The 21,340-nt window shown below is 38.2% G+C and overlaps 1 protein-coding gene across 1 annotated transcript in view; it reads left to right on the forward strand.

Annotated features, from left to right (window-relative positions):
• Positions 1-21,340, forward strand: part of Rad17 (Rad17 checkpoint clamp loader component) — a 382,411-nt gene that overhangs the window by 212,045 nt on the left and 149,026 nt on the right. The window contains exons 10-11 of the mRNA XM_090380952.1: positions 11,138-11,278; positions 20,026-20,111. Of these exons, the coding sequence (XP_090237078.1) occupies positions 11,138-11,278; positions 20,026-20,111 (227 nt within the window). The remainder of the gene's footprint in view (positions 1-11,137; positions 11,279-20,025; positions 20,112-21,340) is intronic.

The raw sequence follows: 21,340 nt of genomic DNA on the forward strand, positions 1-21,340 counted from the left end.
AATGAGCAAATGTGCAGAAAAATAGAGTGGGCCAGTAAATCAGAATGTCTTATAATGCAGGATTTTAACTTTCCAGATATTGACTGGAATTTGTGGGTTGGTCACTCGCACACTAGCAGGACTTTTGTGAATTTATTAGATGACTGTTTTCTACAGCAACATGTTTCTACATCAACGAGAGGCAACCAGAGGGAATGATACTCTTGTTTTGATTATCAACAGTGATTATTCATGCATTAAGAATTTGAAGATTAAGGAACCACTGGGTGAGTGTACATTGTGACACATATGGGAATTACTTAAAGATGTAACTACCATCAAGGCTAAAGGGAAGGGCTTTTGCTTTCGTAAAAGTGATTACAGGAGTCCCAGACAGTTTTTAAATTCTGTACAGAGGGATCAGCTGATGATATTACCAACGTTGAATTCTAAATGGGATTCTTTCAGGGACTTAATTTTGGAGGCTACTAGGCTTTTCATTCCAACTAAGGAATACTGTTCAAAGTTTAGGCCTAAATGGATGTCAGAGGAATTAATGAGGCTCGTGGCAGAGAAGAAAAATGTATGGGATGCATATAAAGTATCGGTGACACAGCCTATGGCAGATATAAACTAGTCTGTAATCAAGTCACAAAGGAGGTTAGGCAGGTGAAGGCAGATTATGAGAAATCTTTGGCAAAGGATGCAAAGAGTTCTTTACTTATGTAAACTATAGAAGGAAGGGGATGGATCAGATTGGTCCACTTGATATCGATGGTTCAACTGTTGATGATCCTGCTCAGGTAGCTAAATGAATAATTTGCATCTACATTCACACATGAGGAGTTATTCAATGAGTGGAGTGCCAGACGTTTATCAAACTCTAACAGGGAGCTAAGTGATTTTGTAATAATTGAGAGCAAAGTGGAGGAGAAATTGTTGAAGTTAAACATAAAAAAGGCACCTGAGGTGGATGAGATCTATCGAGTTGTATTAAAGGAGGCAGCAAAGGAAGTAAGAAAACCCTTAGCCATAATTATGAGAGCTTCCTTGGACTCAGGGAAGGTCCCCATGGACTGGAAGTGTGCAAATGTATCACCAATTCACAAAGGGAGTTTTAAAGGTGACACAAGTCAGTATAGACCTATTAGTTTCACTTGTGTTCTGGGGAAAATAATGGAATCACTGATTAAAGAAGCATTGTAAATCATCTAGACAAGACTGCAGTAATAGTTAAGACGTGGCATGGGTTTGTTAACGGGAGGTCTTGTCTGACCAAGTTGATTGGATACCGTGATGTGGTTACAAAGGAACTGAATGCCAAGAATAATTTTGATATCATATACTTAGATTTCAGGAAAGCTTTTGATACTGTTGCACATGGAAGACTGCTGTATAACTTGGAGAGGTTTGGCATTAAGGGTAAGTTGCTACAATGGATAAAGGGATGGTTGAGTGGGAGACGACAGAGAGTGGTAATCATTGGACACTGCTCTTTGTCCACGAAAAGCTGTGGACACTGCTCTTAATGGACAAATGTTATTAGTGGAGAGTTACCCAGGGTTCAGCGTTGGGCCCATTGTTGTTTTGTATATTTATCAATGATATTGATGAAGGTATATCAGGTTTAATGTCCAAGTTTGCAGATGATGCAAAGGTTGGCAGGGTTTTTAACAACAAACGACAGTATACCACTCCAACTGGATCTAGATAAGTTGGGCAAAGGGGCTGAGAAGTGGAAACTGAAGTTTAACATTGACAAATGCGATAGTACTGCCTATGGGTAGCAATAACGGAAGAGAAATCTACCAACTGTGTTGTACTACAGTCACGGAAGTGGAAAGTGAAAAATACCTGGAGTCAATTGTGCAGTCAAATATGAAGTTAGCTGAGCAATGCAAACGATCTGCTAGGGCAAGTCACGGAGTTTTGTCAATGATATATAGGAATTTTGCTAGTAGGGACAGGGCGGTGATTATCCCGTTGTACAAGGCAATGGTCAAGCCACACCTTGAGTACTGTGTACAGGTCTGGGGCCTCACTTGAGGTTGTCACAGACATTCTCTCAGATATGCCAGACAAACTGTACTTGCTACCTGGGAGTCTAAAACGCTGATGGAACTGATATTCGGGTGACCTCAAGTCAAGTGTACCTAATTTCGGCGAAGTCCGGATGGTCTGTGACAGCCAAATCCTCTGCTTGCACCTTCACGATGGTGGGACTGTTAGTAATCCTGGGTATAACCTCCATGCACAAGTACATGGTGGGTGACCACCCAGGTATGAACCAATGTAAGCAGGGGTCAAGGTGTGGCGCCCACACCACATGGAGGAACGCCGCCCCTCTATGTTACCAGGCAGTACTATGTGGTAGATGACTCTCATTAAATGGTGCAATACCACCACTTTGCTTATTGGAGGTTGAAGTGGTGGAACCCATGTTTATTCTCTAGAGCTAAGTTCCGGTCAACCCCTCCCCACCTCTTCCATCATGTAGTATGATTGATGACTTTTGAGGTTATGATGAACATCGTGGTGAGATCCAATATTCCTTACATTTTGAGGGTACAGCTCTAAAACGGTGTACGCAGGCCGGTCGCTAGTTAGTACACTGGACCGAACCTATTGGTAACTCTCTTGGAGGCTTCCAGATCAGCTAGTGTATAATCTTGCTGCCTCTACTCTGCCAGATAGTGACTGGAGAGAGTCCAAGTAGTGTGTATGCGGGGAGCATTGTCGAGGCCACGTTATGTCAAGGATCTGGGTATATTCTAACCATGTGTATGCCGTATCCAAAAATTTCATTACTTCATACAGCATGTCCCACCCACTTTTTCTTATTATTGAATACACCATGAATTGTTAAACTTATAGAGCAAGTTTATCTGCGAAAAGATCTAAACCTCCCATGCACTTCCTAATTCATTTCACAAATATACGTGGTCTCAATGATGTCCATTTCCACTTGCAATCTTCCAAGTGGAAATGGACTTTTTCCATTGTACTTTTTCTGACAGAATGTCAGTTATCGGTTGATTCAACTACTGCTCATCTCAGATGCCCAAATTATTCGCTGTTTGATTCCTTTCGCCTCAAAGGTATGCACTGGTATTTATGCATATGTCTGTTCTGATATTCCCTGTCAGAGACTTGGCAATTTGGAATCTACTCTCTTTGATCTTCTCTGGCTTAAAATATCACTACCTCATTGTGTAAAATTCATCTGTTGTCTCTACCGTTCTCCCAACTCCACTAATCACTTATGGCTTTTTGACTTCCTCTCTTTGCAACTTGACTTTCTTCAGTCCAACTTTCCTAACAGTGAGGTAATTTTCCCTGGTGATTTTAATGTTTACAACTCCAGCTAGCTGGCTTCTGTTTTCTAGTCACACTGACCCAGCTGTCGAGATGCTGAGGCTTTTGTAATTACTAATGACTAGCACAGATTGTTCATTTACCTACAAGAATTCCAGATAATCCTAATCATACAGCCAATATGCTTGATGTTTTTCTCACAAACAACCCTTCTAAGTACACGGTCGAAGTGAGAGGTCCTTTAGGCACTTCAGATCACAACTTGGTGATTGTCTCTTCTCCGATGGAGCCTTTATCTCATGGGCTATTCCCAACCTCATGTTGTTTGGCATTACAAGAATGCAAAATGGGATGACCTGTGAGATTTCTTTTCTTCTTTTCCTTGGTCGGATTACTGTTTCAAAGCTTCTGATGTCAACGTTTGCTCAGATTGTGTCAGTGAAATTATTCTTGCAGGAATGGAATCCTTTATCCCACACTCCACTTTAAAATCTCGTCCTTTATCTAAACCTTGTTTTTCCATTAAATGTGCTAAGGCCGTTCAGGAGAAGAATGTTGCATATCGTAATTGGCTTGTTTCTAATTCTTCAGTTTCATTTTCTGCCTACACCAAAGCTCGCAACAGTTGTAAAGCAGTTATTAATCAGTCCAAACTAGAGTTTGAACAGGCTAAGAGTAGAAAACTTGCTTCTTGCCCTAGTGCTAGCCATTCTGGTCCCTTGCCAAAGCTATTGGCTGCAACTTTTGCCCATCTCTGCTCCCACCTCTGTCCAAACCAGATGGTTCTGTTGTCACTTCAGCCAAGGATGAAGGTGACCTGCTAACATCCCATTTTTCTTCCAACTCATATATTAATGATCTTGGTAAAACACCTCCCACCATTCCCGACAAGCTCCATTCAATGCCTCCTGTGGTCTTCCGTCAAAAGGATGTCAGAAGGATTTTGATGAATCTTGATGCTAAGAAAGCTCAAGGTCCCTATGGTATTTCTCCACTTATTCTCAAAACCTGTGCTCCTGAACTTACTCCTATTCTATGCCGCCTTTTTTCACTTTCTTATTCCAAAGGTGTTTTTCCTTCTGCTTGGAAATTTGCTCATATCCAGCCAGTTCCTAAAAAGGGTGACAAATCCCTCCCATCCAATTATCGTCCCATTGCAATTACTTCTACTCTTTCTAAAGTAATGGAGAAATCAATTAACCGCCAACTCTTAAATTATCTAGAAACCTTCCATCTGATCAACGATCGCCAGTATGGATTCCGTCAGTGTCGATCCACTGGTGATGTTCTGGTTTATGTTACCCATTTATGGACTAATTCAGTGGAAAGGTTCGGTGAAACACAAGTAGTTGCTCTTGATATCTCAAAGGCTTTCGATCGTGTTTGGCATAAAGGTCTTCTAAACAAGCTTCCATCTTATGGTTTGCCAACTGTTTTTAGTAATTGGTTATCCAGTTTTCTCTCTGATCGCTCACTGAGGGTGATGGTAGATGGCTGGAAATCCAGCCATCTACCATCACCCTCTATTGACTGGAAGTCCTATCCATCATTTTGCCGATGATAGCACATTGCATTCCACTTTCCATTTTGAGAAACCTTGCCCTGTTCAATCAGCTTCAACTTCTCGAAAATCTGCTAACAATTCCTTAAATGCGGATCTTCAGGTAATTTTCCAGTGGAGCAAAGACAACTTAGTTGATTTCAACCCTTCTAAAACTCAGTCTTGTCTTATATCTCAGGAAGGATTCTTCTGCTCCTATGCTTATATTTAGTGACACTCCGATTTCTAGGCAAAATGATATATCTCTTTTGGGGATTACCCTGACTTCTAATATCTCTTGGCACAAGCACATTACAAATATTGCTTCCTCTGCATCTAAAAAACTTGGTTTTCTCTTTCGCTCTCAGCGTTACTTTTCTTCCAAACAGCTGCTCACTCTGTATAAATCGCAAATCTGCCCTGCCATGGAATATTGTTCCCACATCTGGGGTGGTGCCCCCAAAACCTCTCTCAGGCTTCTTGATTCCATTCAGAAGAGGGCAGTTAGGTTAATTAATGATTCATCTCTGACAGAGTCTCTCCACTCGCTGTCTCATAGAAGTACTGTTTCTGCTGCATGCCTCTTCTATAGATACTTCCATGGGCACTGTTCTTCTGAATTGGCTTCTATAATTCCTGCTCTCTCTCTCTCTCTCTTTCAAAACAGTCCGAACATGTGCCGCCACCAGCCAACATCCGTTTACTGTCCAGCTTCAAACTCACAGAACCAACTTTCCATCTTCCTCGTTTATTCATTCAACTGCCGTTTTCTGGAACAACCTTCCTTCATACGTATTTTCTGAAAATTACAATCTACAGAAGTTCAAGTCCAATGTCAACAAATATCTTCTTTTGTCTTCTCAACCTCCGACCCAAGCACGGTACTAAGTACTATAGGTTCTAATACCTCTCGTGTTTGGGGTTTACATTAAAAAAAAAAAAAAAAAAAAAAAATGCTACTCCAACTGGGTCTAAATAAGTTGGGAAAATGGGCTAAGAAGTGGCAACTGGAGTTTAACATTGACAAATGCAAAGTACTGCATATGGCTAGCAATAACCAAAGAGAAATGTACGAACTGGGTGGTACCACACTCAGGGTAGTGGAAAGTGAAAAAGACCTGGAAGTAATTGTGCAGCCAAACATGAAGTTCGCTGAGCAGTTCAGACGGGCTGCCAGGGCAGGTCATGGAGTCTTGTCAATGATATATAGGAATTTTGCTAGCAGGAACAGGGAGGTGATAATCCTGTTATACAAGGCAATGGTCAGGCCACACCTAGAGTACTGTGTACGGGTCTGGGGGGAGCCTCATTTTAGGATGGATATAGAGTTGCTAGAATGAGTACAAAGAAGGGCAATGAGATTGGTGAGGGGAACAAAGGGGTGCTCTTACAAGAAAGGCTTAATTTCTGCAAATTGCAGCACCTGGAGAGTAGGCACCTGCGAGGTGATCTGATTGAGGTGTATAAGGCTTTGAATGGGTTGAGCAAGCTGAATGCTGATGGGATTCTTCGTCTTGCCCGAGACTAAGAATCTGAGGGGGCACAGTTTCAAATTGAGGAAAGATAGTTGTAGAATAGATGTGTGGAAATTTGCCTTTAGCCAGCGGGTTGTTTGGTGGAACAGGCTTCCATGTGGAAGCTAATAGCCTAAATAAATTTATGGCTGAGCTTGACAAGCAATTTGGAATGAATGGGGGGATGAAATGGGAGGGGTTTTTTTTTTTCTTTTTTTTTTTTTTTTGCATAAGCTTGCTTATGCTGCATAAGTTTGCTTTCTTGCATTGTATGCCTATGCTAATGCTAATTTTGAATGGCTTTGTGATATTTTTCTAAAGCAAATTTCTGGAGGTCACGACCATAAAACAATTTGCACCTTCCAGTTTATTACGTTTTTCTTTTACTGCAAGCAGTTATAAACGGGTAGTAAACTCAATATTATTGCATTTGCTAAAATACTGATAGCTGGAGTTGTGTGGTTTTTTGCATTATTATGGTGAAATCTGTTTCCCCTTTACTAAAATCTTCTATTGTATAAAAAAAACAAATAAATTTTCAAAATCTTCTCTTCGTTCCTTTTTTTTTTTTAAGTCGTAAACTTTGCAAGGTGGTAGATGACTTTCATCAACCGGTGAAATACCACCACTTTGCTTATTGGAGGCTTGAAGTGGCGAAACCCATGTTTAGTCTCTAGAGCAAAGTTTCTGCATCCCCCCCTCCCCCATACTTCTCCTTCAACCCATGCACGGTACTAAGTACTATAGGTTTTGATACCTTTCGTGTTTGGGGTTTTCATAAAAAAAAAAAACTTGTTACTCCGCACAAATCGTGTTAGTTGCAATTTGTGCGTTCCATTAAAAACGCCTCTTGAAGCATTTCTGAAGAAGACGACTCCTTGTGCAACAAATCGAGTGCCGAGCTAATAATAAGTAATCAACGAGTGTGCATTTAGTCGATTATGAAGAATAAACATTCTTTAAAATTTGTAAGTCATAAATAATTTCTTTATTATTATGATTTGCTTGATTTTACAGGCTACGTTTTAATTTCTTTGGATAAATCAATCATTGTTTAAACATAAACTAATTAGCTAACTAATTTCATTGTTGAGAACGTAACTCCTATTTTTAACATTATGTCTAGGGAATTTAATTCCTGCTTTATGAGTTTTCGCTTTATGAGCACATGCTAGGAACGAATTAACTCGTAAAGTCGAGAACTACCTTTAAAGCTGGACTTGGTTATAATGAGCATCAAGGGACCGACAAAATTTTCCTTGTTATAACCATTACTCACTATATCAGTGATGAATTAAATCTACCTCCTGTGTTTTTTTAATTCTCAATAATATCAAATCAAATTATACATTAACTTCTCATATGGAACTGAATTAAATGCTTTGCTAGAATCCAAGTACATTAGTTTGGTTAAATATGATCTTTCCATTTGCAAAACCATGCTTTGTTTCCTTTAGAATTCCTATACTGCACTCCTGATCATTGGTTGGTATCACCAACCTCTCTCTCTCTCTCTCTCTCTCTCTCTCTCTCTTCCCCCCCCCCCTTTCCTCCCTCCCTCCCAAAGCTGCTTTTAAATATTGACAATTAGCATTAGCATTAGTAGAGGCATTTGATGCAAGAAAGCAAGCTTATGCAGCATCAGCCAAAAAAAAAAAAAAAAAAAAAACCACTTCCACTTCACCCCTCTGTTCGTTCAAAATACCTGTCCAGCTGAGCCTTAAACTTATTTAGGCTATCAACCTCCACCACAAGGGATGGAAGTCTGTTCCATCAACCAACCACCCGCTGGCTAAAGGCAAATTTCCGCACGTCTATCCTACATCTGTCTTTCCTCAATTTGAATTTATGCCCTCTCAGGTGATTTTTCTGAGCTAGAGGAAGAATCCCATCAGCATTGAGCATGCTTAAACCATTCAAGGCTTTATACACCTCTATCAGATCACCTCGCTGGTGCCTAGTCTCCAGACACTGTAATTTGCAAAACTTAAGCCTTTCTTCGTAAGAGCACCCCTTTGTTCCATTCATTAATCTTGTTGCCCTTCTCTGTACTCGTTCCAGCAGCTCTACATCCTTCTTGAAATGAGGCCTCCAGACCTGTATACAGTACTCTAGTTGTGGCCTGACCATCGCCTTATACAATGGAATAATCACCTCCTTATCCCTGCTGGAAAAATTCCTGTATATCATTGACAATACTCCATGAGCTACTCTTGCAGCCCGTCTGCACTGCTCAGAGAACTTCATATCTGCCTGCACAACCACCCCCAAGTCCCTTTCATTCTCTACCACTGTCAGTGTTGTACCACAGAGTTGATACGTTGCTCTGGGGTTGCTGTTTCCCATGAGTAGTACTTTACATTTGTCAATGTTAAACTTCATTTGCCACCTCTCAGCCCATCTGCTCAACCTTTCCAGATCCTGTTGCAGCAGCATAGTGTCAGTAGTGTCCTTGACAACCCTGCCAACCTTTGTATCGTCTGCAAACTTGGACATTAAGCCCGATATACCATCATCAATATCATTTATAAATACAGAAAACAATAATGGACCCAACACTGAGCCCTGAGGGACTCCACTAATAACATCAGTCCACGATGAGCAGTGTCCATTGATTACCACTCTCTGTCTTCTCCCCCTCAACCACCCCTTTATCCATAGCAGCAATTTGCCTCCAATGTCACACTGCTCCAATTTGTGTAGCAGTCTTCCATGTGCAACAGTATCAAAAGCCTTTCTAAGATCCAAGTATATAATATCAAAGTTATTCCCTGCATCCAGTTCTTTTGTGACTGCATCATAGTATCCAATCAAGTTGATCAGGCAAGACTTCCCCTTAACAAAACCATGCTGTGTCTGAGCTATAACTGAAGTCTTGTCTAAATGATCCTGCAGTGCTTCTTTAACCAGTGCCTCCATTAATTTTCCTGGAACAGAAGTTAAGCTCACAGGTCTGTAATTACTTGTGTCAGCCTTTGATCCTCCTTTGTGAATTGAGGTCACATTTGCACATTTCCAGTCTATGGGTACCTCCCCTGAGTCCAAGGAAGCTCTCATAATTATGGCTAAGGGTTTGCTTACTACCTTTGCTGCCTCCTTTAATATAACTGGATAGATCCCATCCACCCCGGGTGCCTTTCTTGTGTTTATCTTCAACAGTTTCTCCTCCACTTTACTCCCAGTTATTTCAAGATTCTGTAGCTTACTGCTAGAGTTGAATACACCTCTGACATTCCCCTCGCTGAATAACTCCTCATGTGTGAATGTCGATGCAAAATATTCATTTAGTTTGTTAGCTACCTGAGCAGGATCATCAACACTTGACCCATCAATATCAAGTGGACCAATCTGATTCATCCCCTTCCTTCTAGAGTTTACATAAGTAAAGAACTCTTTGCTGTTTTTCTTTGCATCCCTTGCCAAGGATTTCTCGTAATCTGCCTTCGCCTGCCTAACCTCCTTCGTAACTTGGTTGCATATCAACTTGTATCTATCATAGGCTTCTGTGTCATGTGTTAATTTGTATGTATCCCATGCATTTTTCTTCTCTGCCATATGCCTCATTAGTTCATCTGACATCCATTTTGGCCTAATTAACAATTAACTTGTCACTTCTCCAATCCAATGGAATTTCTCCTGAGTTCAGTGATGTCCTCATAATTTGCCTTAATGGTCCAATGTACTTTCTTGCTGCCTCCCTCAAAATTACTGGGTATATGCCAGAAACTCCCAAAGTCTTACTTACTTGCCTTTAGGCTTGAAAGTTTTTATAATAAATAATCTTCTGAGATTTCAGTATAATAAAATTTTCATACTCCCAGCTGAACTTACACAATTTCTCCTCACTTATTTCTAAATATCAACAAAGTACACATTCACTTCATCTACAACATCAACTAGTTACTCTGACACACCTGATATCTTTCTTTAGTTTACTGCACAGACTTCTCTGCACTCATTATACAAGGCGCTAGTCTGACTCTACTCTTTGTTCTCTTAGCTAATGATTTCTCACAACCTTTTCGGTAATAATACTAAAGATCATGGATCGGTGAAATGGGAAGGGTTTTTTTTTTTTTGGGCTGATGCTGTATAAGCCTGCTTTCTTGTATCCTATGTGTCTACTAATGCTAATCAACTTGTAGCTGTTATAGGCTTCAGTATTTATGATCATTCTTTATCTTTCCCGTGCCTTCTTTTTCTGCTCTATTAAATGTGTTTATTCTGAAACTTTGAATCCATGAAAATGCTAGATCTACTATGTTAGATCTCTCCGATTTCTACTCTATTAAATGTTTATTCTGAAACTTTGAATCCATGAAGATGCAAGATCTACTATTTTAGATCTTTTATCATGTAAATGCCAATTTTGGACAGAGAAAGGGAAGGATTTTTTGTATAGTGTATGGACATTGGAACTAATTTGAGATCAAATTTTCCAAGGAAGCTTTCTAAAGGAACAGAACATTGTTCGTTAGAATAATAGTGAGGAGAGGGTACCAACCTTGAGATTCTCTGCTGAGACAAATTTCATTGAAATGGCATTTAATGGAACTAGAAAATTGGTATTATCAAGTCACACTGAAAATATAGTTTTTACGTATTACATAATGATAGATTAACTTGCTTCATCTGAGAAATGGAAGCCATATCTTCTCTTGACATCATGAGCTAACATATGTTTGTTAGGAAAATTTATTTGAAGTTCTTACATCAATATATTGTGTGTTATTTATTTTTTTTTAATGTTTATCTGTTACTTCTGTTTTTTTTTTTTTTTTTTAAATAGATTCCAAAAGCTTTGATGATTTTCCCAGTAATTTTTCTCAAAGAGTGCAAAATGATTTTGAAAAACATACATCCACAACCTCTGGTAGAGATTCCTCTCTTCTTCTTTTCCATTCACTTGGGAAGGTCCTGTACAGCAAAAGTATGTTTAGCATTATTATCATTGTTATTATTATTATTATGCTGGACTAGTATGCTATTTTTTTTTTGACTAAATGCCTCGTGGCAATTAAAATGTTAATTGCCACGAGGCAGCGTTTGTTTAGCTGTATTACACAACAGTTTATGGCACAGTTCACTTTACTGTTTGAGAAGTATGGCTCTATTATAGCATCACAGAGAGTGATGCTATAATAGAGCCACACTTTAACATAAAATAAATCTGGGTGGCCTATCAGACTCAGATACAGTTTTTTCTTAATATATCATGATAATTATTTAAAGAAAAAATGGAAGCCCTTTTGAATCTACTTTTTGTTAACATTATGGTGATTTTCATGTTAAATGTGAGATCTAGTAATGCAAGTGAGGACAACCATTTTTGTATATATGTTTGCCTCCAAATATGCAAAAAGAATATTGTTTTTTGTGTGTACATCTGTAGGTGGTTGAGTGGGTGGTAAGATGCTCTTAACTGGCAATTTTTGATGAAGTGCTGTATGGAAAGAGAAGGATTGTCATATACAAAACAACCAAAAGAAATTAGCCATGTTTCAATGCCACCTATGTTTGTTGACAGTAGTAAATAATATTTATAGTATATTTCATGTACTTCTTATAATTTCTGTGGCACGTGCCAAGAGATTTTGTGATCTTTTCTCGCACTTTTCTTGCAATTTGCACTTTTCTTGGTGAAATAAAATTGTTTCCTTGTTTTCAGCATGACATTAACAATCATTTAATTCATTAAAGAAAGCACTTTACTAGATCAGAAGGAAAAGTAACCTTCTTTCTTTCTTACTTCTCTTAGTTTCTCTTTTTATTACTAACTGACTACTGCTTAGTCATAAAGGTGGCACTGCTCCTGCCTCTGTATGGCGGGTCTAGTAATCTGGTGGGGAAAAGCTCTCCCTTCCAGGGCAAAATATAGTAAACAGTTCTTAAACTGCTTCTATTGAAATGAGCAGCAACCTGGAAAACAAGGTGTGGGGGATTTCAGAGACTGCTGGGATCGTCGGGAAACAAGTAAATACATGAGCTGTGTTAGGGTAGCTAAGAATAAGAACAGGTCCATGTATACTTGTGTGTACACCAATGCTAGGAGTTTGGTTAATAAATTCAATGAATTTAAGGTGTTGGTCAAAAAATCAAAGGCAGATATTATTGTCGGGATATCAGAGATGTGGTGTCACACAGATATAAGGAATGCAGAATTGGAATTTGGGGAGTACAATGTGTACAGAAAGGAGAGACAGAATAGGAAGGATTATGCTATTAGTTAAGAAATACATCAAATCTAAAGAAGTGCAGCCAGTTGATATGGGTGTCCGCCCATTGAGTCAGTTTGGTGTGACATAAAAACTGGGAAAGCAATATTGAGAGTAGGAGTGTGTTGTACCCCTAATGACTCGGATGAGTATAACGAACAACTGTACAGAGAAATAGAGTGGGCCAGTAAACCAGATTGTCTTATAATGGGGACTTTAATTTCTCAGATATTGACTAGAACTTTTAAGTTGGTCACTCACACACTTGCAAGGCTTTTGTGGATTTATTGGATGATTGTTTTCTACAGCAGCATGTTTGGGAGGCAACTAGAGGGAGTAATACTCTTGATCTGATTATCAGTAGTGATTCTTCATGCATTAAAAATGCACAGATAAAGGAACCACTAGGTGGCAGTGATCACAGTGTGCTGATTTGGGCTTTATTCAAAGAGGAGTAAAGGGAAGGGTTTTTGCTTTCGTAAAGGTGACTATGGTGGTGTGAGACAGTTTTTAAATTCTGTACAGTGGAACCAACTGATGATATTACCATAAATGGGAAGCAATCAAAGAATTAATCTTGAAAGCTACTAGATTTTCTATACCAACTACGAAATACTGTTCAAGGTTTAGGCCTAAATGGATGTCCGATGAACTAATGAGACAATGTGGCAGAGAAGAAAAATGCATGGGATACATATAAATTAACCGGTGACACAGAAGCCTATGGTAGATATAAGCTGGTCTGTAATGAAGTCACAAAGGAGGTTAGGCTGTCGAAGGCAGATTACGAGAAATCTTTGGCAAAGGATGCAAAGAAAAACAGCAAAAAGTTCTTTACTTATGTAAAATCCAGAAGGAAGGGGGTGAATCAGATTGATCCACTTGATATCGATGGTTCGACTGTTGATGATCCTGCTCAGGTAGCTAACAAACTAAATGAATATTTTCCATCTACATTCACACATGAGGAGTTATTCAGGGAGGGGAATGCGAGAGGTGTATTCAACTCTGGCTGTAAGCTAGATAATCTTGTAATAACTGAGAGTAAAGTGGAGGAGAAATTGTTGAAGATAAACATAAGAAAGGCACCTGGGGTAGATGGAATCTATCCAGTTATATCAAAGGAGGCGGCAAAGGAAGTAAGCAAACCCTTAACCATAATTATAAGAGCTTCTCTGGACTCAGGGGAGGTATCTATGGACTGGAGATGTGAAATGTGACCCCAATCCACAAAGGAGGATCAAAGGGAGATACAGGTAATTACAGACCTGTTAGTTTAACTTCTGTTCCAGGGAAATTAATGGAGGCACTGGTTAAAGAAGCATTGCAGGATCATCTAGACAAGACTTCAGTTATAGATCAGACACAGCATGGGTTTGTTAAGGGGAGGTCTTGTCTCACTAATTTGATTGGATACTATGATGTAGTCACAAAGGAACTGGATGCGAAGAATAACTTTGGTATCGTATATTTGGATCTTAGAAAGGCCTTTGATACTGTTGCACATGGAAGACTGCTGCACATATTGGAGCAGTGTGGCATTGGAGGCAAATTACTTCTATGGATATGGATTGTTGAGTGGGAGAAGACAGAGAGTGATAATCAATGGACTCTGCTCTTCGTGGACTAATGTTATTAGTGGAGTCCCTCAGGGTTCAGTGTTGGGTCCATTGTTGTTTTCTGTATTTATAAATGATATTGATGATGGTATATCAGGCTTAATGTACAAGTTTTCAGATGATACGAAGGTTGGCAGGGTTGTTAATGACAGTACACTGCTGCAACAGGATCTAGAAAAGTTGAGCAGATGGGCTGAGAGGTGGCAAATGAAGTTTAACATTGACAAATGTAAAGTACTACATATGGAAAGCAGTAATCCCAGAGTAACGTGAAGTTAATAGCTTAAACAGATTCAAGGCAGAACTTGACAAACATTTGGAGCAAGGGGATGGGTGAAATAAGGGTTTTTTTTTTTTTTTTTTTGCTGATTCTATATAAGCTTGCTTTCTTGCATCATGTACCCTTGCTAATACTAATGCTATGTTTGATCAGTGTGACACCTTTTTAACCATAAGACATTTTATCTGAGTGCCCACTTTACAGGCACGAACGTCATTTATATTTTATTGCTTTTAGGCATCTGACTGAGCCTTATACGCTCAGTCAGATTTTATCCAATAATGTCAATTTGTCATCTGTTTTTTGTTATTTAAAATGTTTAAATATCTTTATATTTATTAAAAGTTACTGTTTTATTAATTTTTTCTATGTATTTCTATTTCTGTACATCTTGATGTAGTGACCTAATTCCTTAGGTCACTGAAATATCAATCTTCTCTCTTTTTTTTACTTGATTTTAGTGTTAGTCGCATCAGCGACTAATGCTAAAACAACAACTAAAGTAGGACAGAAAGAAGATGGTTATGATTAATGGATAATCTTCAGATTTTTGTGGTCAGAAGTAGAGCCCTCTCCCCAAGGATCAGTTTTGGACCACTGTTGGTGGGGTTGAATTGAAAACAGTAGAGGAAGAAAAGATCTGGAAGTTACGATACAGGAAAATCTGAAGTTATCTGAGCAGTGTAAACAGGAATCCAGTAAAGCCCATGGTCTCTTATTGATGATTTTTTGAACATTAGTCTGTGTGGAGATGGGCAAGTCTTAATCCCACTCTATAAAGCAATTGTAAGAACACATCTGGAATGTTATCCATACGGAGTCTTCATCTGAAAAAAGACATTGAGATTCTTGAAAGGGTCCAAAGATGGACAACTCATGAGGTGAGATTGGCAAAAGGGTGACCATACAAGGATTAAAATGGAAGAGGTTTAGACTAGATTGTAGGAAGTTTCCTTCTGTTAATTGCTGGAAAACGTTGCCCCCACAAGTTTTTGAGGAGGTGACAATTTGAATAAATTCAAAGGCTCACTGGAAATATCTAAGTGAAAAATTTTTACTTTTTTTTCACTTAGGAAGTGCGAAATTTTTATTTTTTTTATTATTATTGTTTTTTTTTGTGGTCAGTAGCAAAATCCTGTGGCTTCCTTTCACTATATGACTAATACTAATGCTAATATTCTCATTGATGCTTTCTAATGGTTAAATATCCTAAAGGCTATCATTACATGTCCATCCAACTTGCAGAATGATTAACTTTCTTGCGCATTATTGGAAATGATGGAAATCCAAAGCAGTGCTTTACTATGGCCTGGGTGCTACCTGTTTCCATGACCATGCAATTCCAGTGAATTATCCAAAGCCATCTCTCTGGAGTTTTTGGAAGTTGATATATATATATATATATATATATATATATATATATATATATATATCAACTTCCAAAAGTTGGAAGTTGAAAAATATATATATATATTTTTTTTTTTTTTTTTTGTTTCAAATACAATTTTTATAGTCTAAAGTGGCTCTTTTGCACTACAAGAAGTGTGTAATACGATAATTATAACTTGAACAAACAAAACAAATCATAGAAAAATGAACAGATCAACACAACCGTATAACTCTAAATACTGGTGCTCCCATATATTACACCTCTCTATGAAATCAAGATCAGCTGTTGACTTTTCCTTATGTTCAGCAGCCTTGTACCCAATATTTGAATGGCTGATAAACAGCAATCATTTGAATAGTTATCATTATCCTGTGAACTGTTGCATTGACATTTGAATCCCTTACTACCAAACAAGTTGTCGAATGGAATTTTACAAGTGCAAACTGGGATCGGTACAAGCAGCAAGCAGCATGAAAAATCGGTCTCACAGACTCCCATAAAGTTATTAGTAGAATACACAAACAACAAAATCTTACAAGCAGCAAATCTAACAATACTAAAAAAAAATATATCAATATTCCCTTACACACAAATTCCTAGGTGTAAATTCTGATGTCTTCTGTAGTTGTTGAATACTTCCTAAAAGTATTGAACACTTTTAGGAACTATCCAAAAAAAAACAGCAGACCTCATAAACTTTAAAAGAGCAAAAGCAAAGGCAAGATTCCTTCTGGAATTTAGGGGCTTAATAGTAATAAAGAAGCATGGAAACATTTTGCCTCTACAGTCACAATAACTACAAAAATTCAAACTGTATGGAATAAAATAAAAAGAAAGTTCCATGAATTGATATTTGAAACTTTCCATTAATGTAAACAATGTAGTGTCACTGGGAAGAAATGGATTAAATAAAACAGGTTGAAGTTAAAAACTCATTTAATAAACTGAAACAGTTAAAATAAGAACAAAAATAAAAGTAATATACACAAAAGTTTTCAGCTGGTAGATGCCTTTCAGCTGTGACTGTTATTGCCAAAGTACAGAATATCATGTGCGTGTTGTGGTGGTCGTGCGAGGGGAAAACTGTGTGCTACAGGTGCAGGCAACAATTAGCTGTTGGAACTGGAGGTTTGCAGTTGTAACTGCAATGCTTGGGTATGTTGTGAGTGCCAACATTTGTCAGCCAGGAGGATGGTTGCCTCAGTGATGGGATAGATGCGACCTCCTCCGTTCCAGTTAAAGAAATCACAACAACATGAGATGTGGAGCGATTTCAACCAGACATGGCAATGGTAGTGGTGGGATTGGTCAATAATTTCAACATCGTGGCATGGATCGACGTGATGCTGGGTAGACCAAAAGCCTATAGTAGGTATAAGCTGTTCTGTATTGAAGCCACAAAGGAGATTAGGCTGTCAAAGGCAGATTACGAGAAATATTTGGCAAAGGATGCAGAGAAAAACAGCAAATACTTCTTTACTTATGTAAACTCTAGAAAGAAGGAGATGAATCAGATTGATCCACTTGATATCGATGGTTCAACTGTTGATGATCCTGCTCAGGTAGCTAACAAACTGAATGAGTATTTTGCCTCTACATTTACATACAAGGAGTTATTCAGGGAGGGAAATACTAGAGATGTATTAAACTATGGTAGTGAGTAAAATGATTTTTTAATAACTGAGAGCAAAGTGGAGGAGAAACTGTTGAAGATAAACATAAAAAAGGCACCTGGGGTGAATGAGATCTATCCACCCCATGTGCTAGAAGCTCTCATAAATTATGAGAGTTTCCTTGGACTCAGGGAGGTACTGATGGAATGGAGATGAGCAAATATGACCCCAGTTCACAAAGGAGGATCAAAGGGTGACACAAGTAATTACAGGCCTGTTAGTTTAACTTCTGTTCCAGGAAAATTAATGAAGGCACTGTTAAAGAAGCACTGCAAGATCATCTAGACAACACTTCGGTCATAGTTCGAACAGAGCATGAGTTTGTTAAAGATTTGTTGGCTTGTCTGACCAATTTGATTGGATATTGTGATGTGGTCACAAAAGGAACTGGATGCAAAAGGAACTTGATATCATATACTTGGATCTTAGGAAAGCTTTTGATACTGTTGCACATGGAAGACTACTGTACAAATTGGAGCAGTATATCATTAAGGGCAAAATGCTGCTATGGATAAAGGGATGGATGAGTGGGAGAAGACAGAGTGGTAATCAATGTACACTGCTCTTCGTGGACTAATAGTAGTAGTAGTAGTAGTAGTAGTGGCACATGATGCAAGAAAGCAAGTGTAGGAGCTTATGCAGCATCAGCCAAAAAAAAAAAAAAAAAAAAATCACACCATTCCCTCAAAATACCTGTCCAGTTCCTCCTTAAATTTATTTAACCTATCAACTTCCACAACGACAGATGGAAGTTTGTTCCAGCAATTAACCACCCGCTGGCTAAAGGCAAATTTCCGCACATCTATTCTACATCTGTCCTTTCTTAATTTTTACTTATGTCCCCGTAGGTTCGTAATCTGAACAAGTGGAAGGATCCCATCAGAATTCAGCGTGCTCAACCCATTCAAGGCCTTATAGACCTCAATCAGATCACCGCGCAGGTGCCTAGTGTCCAGCCACTGCAATTTGCAGAACTTAAGCCTCTCTTGGTAAGAGAATCCCTTCATTCGCCTCACCAATAATGTTAATTGTGGATTCCCCCAGGGTTCAGTGTTGGGTCCATTGTTGTTTTCTGTATTTATTAATGATGTTGATGAGGTATATCAGGTTAATATTTAAGTTTGCAGACATTACGAAGGTTGGCAGGGTTGTTAATGACACTGACAGTGCGCTACTGCAACAGGATCTAGAAGCGTTGAGCAAGATGGACTGAGAGGTGCCAACTGAAGTTTAACATTGACAAATGTATAGTACTGCATATAGGTAGCAGTAATCCCGAGAGTAACATATCAACTGTGCGGTATTACACTCAAAGTGGTAGAGAAAGAAAAGGTCCTGGGGGTAATTGTGCAGTCAGATATGAAGTTTTCTGAGCAGTGCAGACAGTCTGCAAGAGTAGCTCATGGTGTCTTGTCAATGATATATAGGAATTTTTCCTAGCAGGGATAAGGAGGTGATTATCCCCTTGTGTAAGTCGGGCCACCTTGCGTACTGTATACAGGTCTGTAGGCCTCATTTTAGGACTAATGTAGAGCTGCTGGAATGTGTACAGAGCATGGCAACATGATTAGTGATTGGAACAAAAGGTTACTCTTATAAAGAAAGGCTTAAGATTTGCAAATTACAGTGTCTGGTGACTATGTGTCTGCAAGGTGATCTGATTGAGGTGTATAAGGTGTTGAATGGATTGAACAAGCTCAGTGCTGATGGGATTCTTCCTCTTTCCCAGATTTAATCATTAGAGGGGACATGAATTCAAATAGAAGTGTAGAAATTTGCCTTTTGCCAGCGTGTGGTTTTTTGCTGGAACAAACTGCCATCTGTCGTAGAAGTTGACAGCTTAAATATATTCAGGGCAGAACTAGACAAACATTTGGAGCAAATGGATGGGTGAAATGGGAAGGTTTTTTTTATTTTTTGGCTGATTCTGCATAATCATTCTTTCTTGCATCATGTGCCTCTACTAATACTAACGACGTATGTAATTTTAATAATAATATAGATGGCAGGCAAAGCAGAGTGGTCAAGCACGCAGATGCATAAGTACACGTGCTTTGAGTGACTGCTTAATACGGTGCTGTTTCTTGTATTCTATCTTGTGAACTCCTCTGACCATTTGGTTGTTCCGGAGTATAAAGAGAAAATTTTTTTTTTTTTTTTTAATTATTGTTAAATTTTAATTAACATTCTGGATTAGTTTTGACAGAAAGGTGGATTTATAATGAAAGTTTTACGAATTCCAATTTCTAAAAGTTGTTAGTAATGGGTTGTATGGACCTGTAAAATTTCAGTCTTTGTAGTTGTTTTCACTGCAAGTGTATTCTATTTATAGGAAAATTTGCAACTGATTTTTATAAAAAAAAAAAAAAAAAAAAGTGAAAGTAGACTGAAAAATTTCTTTAAATTTTTTTATACTTATAATGATATATATCTCCTATCCTTTGTTACTCAATATTTATTGAGAATGAAATAACTTGAAATGAATCATTTATATAATTAGGGAACCCATCTGGGCAGAGAGAAAATATACGACTTTCCCACGGCTTCACGCACCATGAGAGAGCACCCTTAATAGAAAACCCAGAGGTAACTTAAGTAAAATTTAAAGATTCTTGAAAGTTTGAAATAAGTGCTGTCTTCACAAAAAGTTGCTGAGGTTTTAAAATCTGTTTTATTCTTACTGTGTATTCATTTATTCTTAAGCATGCAATGTAAAATTTAAAAAAAAAATCCATAATTTTTTTTTTTTTTTTGTTTGACGTGAATAATGTGTATGCTGGGGGTACCCTACGGCACTCAGGCTGTCACAAAAAGTGAAATGTCTAACCGTTGTTATATCTCTGAAACTAATAGACAATAGTATAGGCGCCTCCGTAGCCAGGTGGGAAGGAGCAGCAGTGCATAGTACATGCTTCTTGATTAGACCGGGGTTCGAGCCCGTCACCACCAAATACGGAGGATGCGGAAAGGTCATTCAGGGAATGACCACCGCATATCCCCGAGCAATATGGCCTTAGTTGCTAATGCTCCAAATAACAACAACAATAGTATAAACAATTTATACTTATTTTGTCAGGTGTATAATGCAAGAAAAATTTAGAAATTTTGATGTATAATATTTTTTTTTTTTTTTTTCGAAAAAACTAAAAAGTTAACATTTTGGTCATTTGCGTTGCACCTTGGTTACACCTCCTCAATAATTTCTAAACTACAATAGATAGACATAAACAGTAAGCAAAAAACTTGTTCAGTAGGAAACGAGTTTTTACATCTATAAATAGTTTTGATGTAGCTCTTATGGTTTCTGAGTAATAGCGATGCAAATTTCAGAGTTGAAAAATTCAAGCATTTTCAAGTTTGTTTTTGAAGTATCTTGAAAACTATAAAAGTTAGATAAAAACAGTAAGCCACAAAATTGTTGCCCTTTGAGAGCTCTACTAGGATATATAACTAGATTTCAAATCGGATTTTTAGTTTTCGAGAGTTGAACAATTCGTTAAAGTAACTACATCGTTCAGTTACTTCACATTTGTCGAGCAGTGCGGTTGTGTTTCATTTAGTAAAGTTGTGATGATGCCGAAAGTTACATCAACTAAATGTCTTCAAAGATTTCTACAAAATCACAAATCTAACATTGAAAAACAAGCACCATAGTCGGCGGCAGAACACAAGAGAGAGAGAGAGAGAGAGGTGTAAGCGTAAACGCAACAAGATCAATTAGAGGTAAATGTCCGGCCATCGACATCGAAAAGAACAGTGCAATCAGCGAATGAGATTGTCAAAAGTGTTATACTTTAGCTTCAAAAGAATTTGAA

This window comes from Mastigoproctus giganteus, chromosome 9 (genome assembly GCF_048544385.1).
Source record: "Mastigoproctus giganteus isolate SK-2022 chromosome 9, ASM4854438v1, whole genome shotgun sequence".
Lineage (NCBI taxonomy): Eukaryota > Metazoa > Arthropoda > Arachnida > Uropygi > Thelyphonidae > Mastigoproctus > Mastigoproctus giganteus.